Source organism: Salvelinus namaycush, chromosome 10 (genome assembly GCF_016432855.1).
Source record: "Salvelinus namaycush isolate Seneca chromosome 10, SaNama_1.0, whole genome shotgun sequence".
Lineage (NCBI taxonomy): Eukaryota > Metazoa > Chordata > Actinopteri > Salmoniformes > Salmonidae > Salvelinus > Salvelinus namaycush.
In genome coordinates this window covers 45,017,839-45,028,108 of record NC_052316.1, presented here as the reverse complement: position 1 = coordinate 45,028,108, position 10,270 = coordinate 45,017,839, and the positions used below count along the sequence as shown (strand labels likewise).

Here is a 10,270-nt window from a genome sequence, read left to right as displayed (position 1 = left end):
ATGCTCAATGGTTGACATGTCTGGTGAGTATGCAGGCCATGGAAGAACTGGGATATTTTCAACTTCCAGGAATTGTGTACAGATGCGACATGGGATCGTGCATTTATCATGCTGAAACATGAGGTGATGGCGGCAGGTGAAATGGCACAACAATGGTACTGACAATATTGCCATCCATAAAATGTAATTGTGTTCGTTGTCCGTAGCTTATGCCTGCCCATACCATAACCCCACCACCACCAAGGGAGCACAATGTTGACATCAGCAAACCGCTCGCTCACTCGACGCCGTACCCGCTGGTACAGTTGAAAACAGGATTCATCCGTGAAGAGCACACTTCTCCAGCGTGCCAGTTGCCATTCAAGGTGAACATTTGCCCACTGAAGTCGGTTATGACGCTGAACTGCAGTCAGGTCAAGACCCTGGTAAGGACGACGGGCACGCAGATGTGCTTCCCTGAGATGTTTTCTGTCAGTTTGTGCAGGAATTTTTCGGTTGTGCAAACCCGCAGTTTCATCAGCTGTTCAGGTGTCTGGTCTCAGACGAACCCGCAGGTGAAGCAGCCAGATGTGGAGGTACTGGGTTGGCGTGGTTACACGTGGTCTGCGGTCGTGAGGCTGGTTGGACGTACTGCCACATTCTATAAAACGTTGGAGGTGGCCTATGGTAGAGAAATTAACATTAAATTATCTGACAACAGCTCTGGTGGACATTCCTGGAGTCAGCATGCCAATTGCACGCTCCCTCAAAACTTGAGACATCTGTGGCATTGTGTTGTGTGACAACTTTTAATACATTTTAGGGTGGCCTTTTATTGTCCCCAGTACAAGGTGCACCTATGTAAGTATCATGCTGTTTAATCAGCTTGATATGCCACACCTGTCAGGTGGATGGATTATCTTGGCAAATGAGAAATGCTCACTAACAGGGACGTAAACACATTTGTGCACACAATTTGAGTGAAATAAGCTTTTTGTGCGTATGGAACATTTCTGAGATCTTTTATTTCAGCTCCTGAAAGTGTGGGACCAACACTTTATATGTTGCGTTCATATTTTTGTTCAGTATAGATTATGAAAAGTTGCCTTCCAGGCTTTTTATTCCTGGCATTACCATTATCACTAGTTTACTCCAATTAAGGGAGGGGTGGTAGGGTTAGAAAGTAATGAAGGAAGATATATTTAAAAAAAAATAATGTATGTTTATATGTGTATGTATGTATGTATGTATGTATGTATGTATGTATGTATGTATGTATGTATGTATTCACATACATATACATGCATACATACATTTCTGCTATTATATATACATCAAAACTATGAAATAACACACATAATTCAGGTAAGAGTCTGTAACCTTACTGAGGGGAAGTCCAAGTGCTGCCGTGCAGTAGCTGTCTAAGAGAATGCAGCGGCCCTATGAATGGCTTGATTCTCTTGTGTCAAATATTAGTGTTTCATGGTTGTAGCTGGAAGAGAGAAGGCAAGATGGTATCTCATCCGTGTGTCATAAAACCAACACTAACCGACGTTACTGCAACTTATTTCTATGTTCTTGTCTTGAATCAGTTAAATTACTGTCATTCAATGAACCGCTGCTTATCAAGATCGTCTACTGACATGTCTCCTCTTCTCTCTTCTCCAGTCTGTCAGAGTAAGGACATCCGTAACAACATGACCAACCTGCAGTTGTTAGAGAACTGCACGGTGATCGAGGGCCATTTGAAGATCCTCCTCATGTTCAAGACTGAGGACTTCAGGGGAATCAGCTACCCCAAGCTGACCGTGGTCACCGACTACCTCCTCCTGTTCAGGGTCTACGGTCTGGAATCCCTCAGCGACCTGTTCCCCAACCTGACGGTGATCCGAGGCAACAACCTGTTCTTCAACTACGCCCTAGTTCTGTTTGAGATGGTGCACCTGAAGGAGCTGGGGCTCCACAGCCTCATGAACATCACTAGAGGAGCCGTGAGGTTGGAGAAGAACCCGGACCTCTGCTACCTCTCTACCCTGGACTGGTCCAAGATTCTGGACACGGTGGAGGACAACTACATCGTGTCCAATAAGAACAGCCAGGAGTGTGGGGACGTGTGTCCGGGCACGGCCCAGGGGAAGACAACCTGCCCACAGACCACCATCAACGGACAATTTGGAGAGCGCTGCTGGACTCAGAACCACTGCCAGAGAAGTAAGTGGTCTATTTATTTGTTTTAGTTACTCAGTCTGGTAAAGAACACACAATACAGAGTAGTGAATAGAAATGTCAATATCTAAAACATTGGTTGTCCCACTCCGTTTTCTTTTGGTTCCTTTCCTGATACCTGCCATATGTTCAGTTGGAATAATGTGCATCTATGAAGGTGTATGCCTGTGTGCTTGGCATTTTCATCCAATTGAATCCGTGTTACCTGTGTCAACTTGTAGATTTGAGATAAGGTGTTATATATTGTTACACGTAGGAGAAGTTGAACTCTGCCTCTGGATGTGTGACTTCTCCTCTGATGTCGTTTCATCTCCTGTAAAGCAGGAAGTCTCTGGAGCTGTCTGTCTGTTAGGTATCAGGGTGGATGAGAGAGCGGCAGACAGATGATTACGGAAGAGAGCGTTTCATTCGGATGAATCATGTTCATAACAGCGAGGGATCGTTGTTCTTTCTATAGTACGCCACGGGTAATGCCTACTCCCCATCTGGGATGAGGGGGGGGGGGGGATACCTAGTTTGCAATCTAAAGTTATCAGGCAGACTATCATTGGATAGTGAAAATGCATTTGATGGGGAAAGGCGCAGCCTGTGCTCTCCCCTGCTGTCATCCCCTCTCTTCTCAGTGTGACGGATCAGTGTGTGTGTGTGTGTTAGTTTATATGACGGCTCAGTGTATGTATAAATCAGTTTGTTTGTGTGTCTGTAAGAGTCAGTTTTATTTTTACACTGCTGCTACTCGCTGTTTGTCTATGCATAGTCACTATACCCCTACCTACATGTACAAATTACCTCGACTAACCTGTACCCCCGCACATTGACTCGGTTTACTCAACTAGTGTCTGTCTGTTAGAACACTAGTTCACCCCCTGTATATAGCCTCATTATTGTTATTTTATTGTGTTACTTAAACTAAAGTAACATTGTTTTTTAATTTTTTTTAAAAACTGTATTGTTGGTTAAGGGCTTGTAAGTAAGCATTTCACGGTAAGGTCTACACCTATTGTATTTGGCGCATGTGACAAATAAAAATAGATTAGATTTGAGTTCTCAGCTAGTATCTGTCTGTTAGATCACAGGCTAGTTCACTCAACTAGTATCTGTCTGTTAGAACACAGGCTAGTTCACTCAACTAGTATCTGAATGAACAATGTTCACTCAACTAGTATCTGTCTGTTAGAACACAGGCTAGTTCACTCAACTAGTATCTGTCTGTTAGAACACAGGCTAATTCACTCAACTAGTATCTGTCTGTTAGAACACAGGCTAGTTCACTCAACTAGTATCTGTCTGTTAGAACACAGGCTAATTCACTCAACTAGTATCTGTCTGTTAGAACACAGGCTAATTCACTCAACTAGTATCTGTCTGTTAGAACACAGGCTAGTTCACTCAACTAGTATATGCTATTGTCTGTTTGTTGGACCTCAGGAAGATTAGCTTACGTCTTGGCGTCCTATGAAATAAAGTAAAACACAATCTTGTAACTGTCTAACACAAGCTAGTAACTAGTGATGCGGGAAGATAACCCATAGTTACATGTCGGGACATTGTTTTTGATGTATTGAATCTTATAGCTATTTGACTGCGCCAAATCTTCCAACATTGGTCCTTCATAGCTTGTTCTTCGTCATCTTTTTAAATAGGGAGCCAATGTGTTTTCAGCACTTTTATTTCCATGACTGATCAAACCTTGTCTCACTCTCGTCCCTCTGCAGAGAACATTTGGTGAACAATATGTTTGGAACATCGAATCGAGAAAAAAGAAATCACAGTATCGAATCGCAATACATATCGTATCGACACCTAAGTATCGTGACATTGTATCGTGAGGTCCCTGGCAATTCCCAGCCCTACTAGTAACAGTCAGTCTATATAACACAAGCTAGTAACAGTCGGTCGGTCAGTCAGTCTTCCCGGTGCAGAGATAGACAAAATGGCTGCTATTGTAAGGCACTGAGAATTGTTATTATTTTGTGAAGGGGATTATAGCGTCTGTTGTTTCTAGGGCTCAGACTAGTGTTCAAAGTATTTAACAACCTCAACGGTCGTATTTATATTTTCACATTCATTCCCGATTACAGCTTTTGTGTCTGTTCTTATGTCTTAGCCCCCCCAACTAACTGAATGTCTCTGGAAATATAGAAATCTATTATTTGAAGAATTCTCTACCATTCTTTCTTTGATTCTATTCTTCCATCTTGTTTAGTGTAAGGTGTGTGTGTGTGTGTGTGTGTGTGTGTGTGTGTGTGTGTGGAACGAACACTAGAATCTGACAGGCCTACGTCAGTCAGAACCATTAATGATAGCTTATACTTATTTTTAAATATGCTGTTAAAAAAAATCACAACATCTAAAGTATGACGCCAGGTCTTAAAAAGAGACCTTACTCTCCACAGAGGGAAGCTACTATAGAGGGATTCTAGCTAGCGGACTGGCTAATGAGTGATAGAGTGAACAAATGAGAGGGAGAGATGGAGGCAGTGAGAGTGTAGGGCTGGGAATTGCCAGGGACCTCACGATACCATATCACGATACTGAGGGCCATTACGATACCATATCACGATACTGAGGGACCTCACGATGCCATATCACGATACTGAGGGCCATTACGATACCATATCACGATACTGAGGGACCTCACGATGCCATATCACGATACTGAGGGCCATTACGATACCATATCACGATACTGGGGGACATTACGATACCATATCACGATACTGGGGGACATTACGATACCATATCACTATACTGAGGGAGATTACGATACCATATTATCACCGTACCATATTATCACCGTACCATATTATCACCGTACCATATTGTCACCATACCGTATTATCACCATACTGAGAGACCTCACTATACCATGTTATCACTATACCATGTTATCACCATACCATGTTATCACCATACCATGTTATCACCATACCGTATTATCACCACACCATATTACCACTATACTGAGAGACCTCACCATACCATATTATCACCATACCATGTTATCACCATACCGTATTATCACCATACCGTATTATCACCATACCGTATTATCACCATACCGTATTATCACCATACCGTATTACCACCATACCGTATTACCACCATACCGTATTACCACCATACCGTGTTACCACCATACCGTGTTACCACCATACTGAGAGACCATATCATATTATCACCATACCATATATCACCATACCGTATTACCACCATACCGTGTTACCACCATACCGTATTACCACCATACCGTGTTACCACCATACTGAGAGACCATATCATATTATCACCATACCATATATCACCATACTGAGGGACCTCACATACCATAATATCACCGTACCATAATATCACCGTACCATAATATCACCGTACCATAATATCACCGTACCATATCACCATACCATATTATCACCATACCATATTATCACCATACCATATTATCACCATACCATATATCACCATACCATATTATCACTATACTGAGAGACCTCACCATACCATATTATCGCCGTACCATGTTATCACCGTACCATATAATCACCATACTGAGAGACCTCACCATACCATGTTATCACCGTACCATGTTATCACCGTACCATGTTATCACCGTACCATATAATCACCATACTGAGAGACCTCACCATACCATATTATCACCATACCATGTTATCACCATACCATGTTATCACCATACCATGTTATCACCATACCGTATTATCACCACACCATATTACCACTATACTGAGAGACCTCACCATACCATGTTATCACCATACCGTATTATCACCATACCGTATTACCACCATACCGTATTACCACCATACCGTATTATCACCATACCGTATTATCACCATACCGTATTACCACCATACCGTATTACCACCATACCGTGTTACCACCATACCGTGTTACCACCATACCGTATTACCACCATACCGTGTTACCACCATACCGTGTTACCACCATACTGAGAGACCATATCATATTATCACCATACCATATATCACCATATCATATTATCACCATACCATATTATCACCATACCATATTATCACCATACCATATTATCACCATACCATATTATCACCATACCATATATCACCATACCATATTATCACTATACTGAGAGACCTCACCATACCATATTATCGCCGTACCATGTTATCACCGTACCATGTTATCACCGTACCATGTTATCACCGTACTGAGAGACCTCACCATACCATGTTATCACCGTACCATGTTATCACCGTACCATATTATCACCATACCATATTATCACCGTACCATGTTATCACCGTACCATATTATCACCATACCATATTATCACCGTACCATGTTATCACCGTACCATGTTATCACCGTACTGAGAGACCTCACCATACCATGTTATCACCGTACCATGTTATCACCGTACCATGTTATCACCGTACCATGTTATCACCGTACTGAGAGACCTCACCATACCATGTTATCACCGTACCATGTTATCACCGTACCATATTATCACCATACCATATTATCACCGTACCATGTTATCACCGTACCATGTTATCACCGTACTGAGAGACCTCACCATACCATGTTATCACCGTACCATGTTATCACCGTACCATGTTATCACCGTACCATATAATCACCATACTGAGAGACCTCACCATACCATGTTATCACCGTACCATGTTATCACCGTACCATGTTATCACCGTACTGAGAGACCTCACCATACCATGTTATCACCGTACCATGTTATCACCGTACCATGTTATCACCATACCATATGAGAGAGTGGCGTGCCTGGCTAGGGAACGGGCAGCGTCACTATGAGAGAGTGGCGTGCCTGGCTAGGGAACGGGCAGCGTCACTATGAGAGAGTGGCGTGCCTGGCTAGGGAACGGGCAGCGTCACTATGAGAGAGTGGCGTGCCTGGCTAGGGAACGGGCAGCGTCACTATGAGAGAGTGGCGTCCCTGGCTAGGGAAAGGGCAGCGTCACTATGAGGAGAGTGGCGTCCCTGGCTAGGGAACGGGCAGCGTCACTATGAGAGAGTGGCGTCCCTGGCTAGGGAACGGGCAGCGTCACTATGAGAGAGTGGCGTCCCTGGCTAGGGAAAGGGCAGCGTCACTATGAGGAGAGTGGCGTCCCTGGCTAGGGAACGGGCAGCGTCACTATGAGGAGAGTGGCGTCCCTGGCTAGGGAAAGGGCAGCATCACTATGAGAGAGTGGCGTCCCTGGCTAGGGAACGGGCAGCGTCACTATGAGGAGAGTGGCGTCCCTGGCTAGGGAACGGGCAGCGTCACTATGAGAGAGTGGCGTGCCTGGCTAGGGAACGGGCAGCGTCACTATGAGAGAGTGGCATGCCTGGCTAGGGAACGGGCAGCGTCACTATGAGAGAGTGGCGTGCCTGGCTAGGGAACGGGCAGCGTCACTATGAGAGAGTGGCGTCCCTGGCTAGGGAAAGGGCAGCGTCACTATGAGGAGAGTGGCGTCCCTGGCTAGGGAACGGGCAGCGTCACTATGAGAGAGTGGCGTCCCTGGCTAGGGAACGGGCAGCGTCACTATGAGAGAGTGGCGTCCCTGGCTAGGGAAAGGGCAGCGTCACTATGAGGAGAGTGGCGTCCCTGGCTAGGGAACGGGCAGCGTCACTATGAGGAGAGTGGCGTCCCTGGCTAGGGAAAGGGCAGCATCACTATGAGAGAGTGGCGTCCCTGGCTAGGGAACGGGCAGCGTCACTATGAGGAGAGTGGCGTCCCTGGCTAGGGAACGGGCAGCGTCACTATGAGAGAGTGGCGTGCCTGGCTAGGGAACGGGCAGCGTCACTATGAGAGAGTGGCGTGCCTGGCTAGGGAACGGGCAGCGTCACTATGAGAGAGTGGCGTCCCTGGCTAGGGAACGGGCAGCGTCACTATGAGAGAGTGGCGTGCCTGGCTAGGGAACGGGCAGCGTCACTATGAGAGAGTGGCGTCCCTGGCTAGGGAACGGGCAGCGTCACTATGAGAGAGTGGCGTGCCTGGCTAGGGAACGGGCAGCGTCACTATGAGAGAGTGGCGTCCCTGGCTAGGGAACGGGCAGCGTCACTATGAGAGAGTGGCGTCCCTGGCTAGGGAACGGGCAGCGTCACTATGAGAGAGTGGCGTCCCTGGCTAGGGAACGGGCAGCGTCACTATGAGAGAGTGGCGTCCCTGGCTAGGGAACGGGCAGCGTCACTATGAGAGAGTGGCGTGCCTGGCTAGGGAACGGGCAGCGTCACTATGAGAGAGTGGCGTCCCTGGCTAGGGAAAGGGCAGCGTCACTATGAGAGAGTGGCGTCCCTGGCTAGGGAACGGGCAGCGTCACTATGAGAGAGTGGCGTCCCTGGCTAGGGAACGGGCAGCGTCACTATGAGAGAGTGGCGTCCCTGGCTAGGGAAAGGGCAGCGTCACTATGAGGAGAGTGGCGTCCCTGGCTAGGGAAAGGGCAGCGTCACTATGAGAGAGTGGCGTCCCTGGCTAGGGAACGGGCAGCGTCACTATGAGAGAGTGGCGTCCCTGGCTAGGGAACGGGCAGCGTCACTATGAGAGAGTGGCGTCCCTGGCTAGGGAACGGGCAGCGTCACTATGAGAGAGTGGCGTGCCTGGCTAGGGAAAGGGCAGCGTCACTATGAGGAGAGTGGCGTCCCTGGCTAGGGAACGGGCAGCGTCACTATGAGAGAGTGGCGTGCCTGGCTAGGGAACGGGCAGCGTCACTATGAGAGAGTGGCGTGCCTGGCTAGGGAACGGGCAGCGTCACTATGAGAGAGTGGCGTGCCTGGCTAGGGAACGGGCAGCGTCACTATGAGAGAGTGGCGTCCCTGGCTAGGGAACGGGCAGCGTCACTATGAGAGAGTGGCGTCCCTGGCTAGGGAACGGGCAGCGTCACTATGAGAGAGTGGCGTCCCTGGCTAGGGAAAGGGCAACGTCACTATGAGGAGAGTGGCGTCCCTGGCTAGGGAAAGGGCAGCGTCACTATGAGAGAGTGGCGTCCCTGGCTAGGGAACGGGCAGCGTCACTATGAGAGAGTGGCGTCCCTGGCTAGGGAACGGGCAGCGTCACTATGAGAGAGTGGCGTCCCTGGCTAGGGAACGGGCAGCGTCACTATGAGAGAGTGGCGTCCCTGGCTAGGGAACGGGCAGCGTCACTATGAGAGAGTGGCGTGCCTGGCTAGGGAAAGGGCAGCGTCACTATGAGGAGAGTGGCGTCCCTGGCTAGGGAACGGGCAGCGTCACTATGAGAGAGTGGCGTGCCTGGCTAGGGAACGGGCAGCGTCACTATGAGAGAGTGGCGTGCCTGGCTAGGGAACGGGCAGCGTCACTATGAGAGAGTGGCGTCCCTGGCTAGGGAACGGGCAGCGTCACTATGAGAGAGTGGCGTCCCTGGCTAGGGAAAGGGCAGCGTCACTATGAGAGAGTGGCGTGCCTGGCTAGGGAACGGGCAGCGTCACTATGAGAGAGTGGCGTCCCTGGCTAGGGAAAGGGCAGCGTCACTATGAGAGAGTGGCGTCCCTGGCTAGGGAACGGGCAGCGTCACTATGAGAGAGTGGCGTCCCTGGCTAGGGAACGGGCAGCGTCACTATGAGAGAGTGGCGTCCCTGGCTAGGGAACGGGCAGCGTCACTATGAGAGAGTGGCGTCCCTGGCTAGGGAAAGGGCAGCGTCACTATGAGAGAGTGGCGTCCCTGGCTAGGGAAAGAGCAGCGTCACTATGAGAGAGTGGCGTCCCTGGCTAGGGAAAGGGCAGCGTCACTATGAGAGAGTGGCGTCCCTGGCTAGGGAAAGGGCAGCGTCACTATGAGAGAGTGGCGTCCCTGGCTAGGGAAAGGGCAGCGTCACTATGAGAGAGTGGCGTCCCTGGCTAGGGAACGGGCAGCGTCACTATGAGAGAGTGGCGTGCCTGGCTAGGGAACGGGCAGCGTCACTATGAGAGAGTGGCGTGCCTGGCTAGGGAAAGGGCAGCGTCACTATGAGAGAGTGGCGTGCCTGGCTAGGGAACGGGCAGCGTCACTATGAGAGAGTGGCGTGCCTGGCTAGGGAACGGGCAGCGTCACTAT

The 10,270-nt window shown here is 48.6% G+C and overlaps 1 protein-coding gene across 3 annotated transcripts in view; it reads left to right on the top strand.

Moving 5' to 3' along the window:
- The window catches only part of insrb (insulin receptor b), a 191,678-nt gene that overhangs the window by 62,096 nt on the left and 119,312 nt on the right, over nucleotides 1-10,270 (top strand). For 2 of the 3 annotated variants that reach the window (XM_039002959.1, XM_039002961.1), the window contains exon 2: nucleotides 1,648-2,190. In XM_039002959.1, the coding sequence (XP_038858887.1) occupies nucleotides 1,648-2,190 (543 nt within the window). Of the gene's footprint in view, nucleotides 426-1,647; nucleotides 2,191-10,270 lie in introns of all 3 variants that reach the window. The other variant, XM_039002962.1, reaches the window with a different exon arrangement.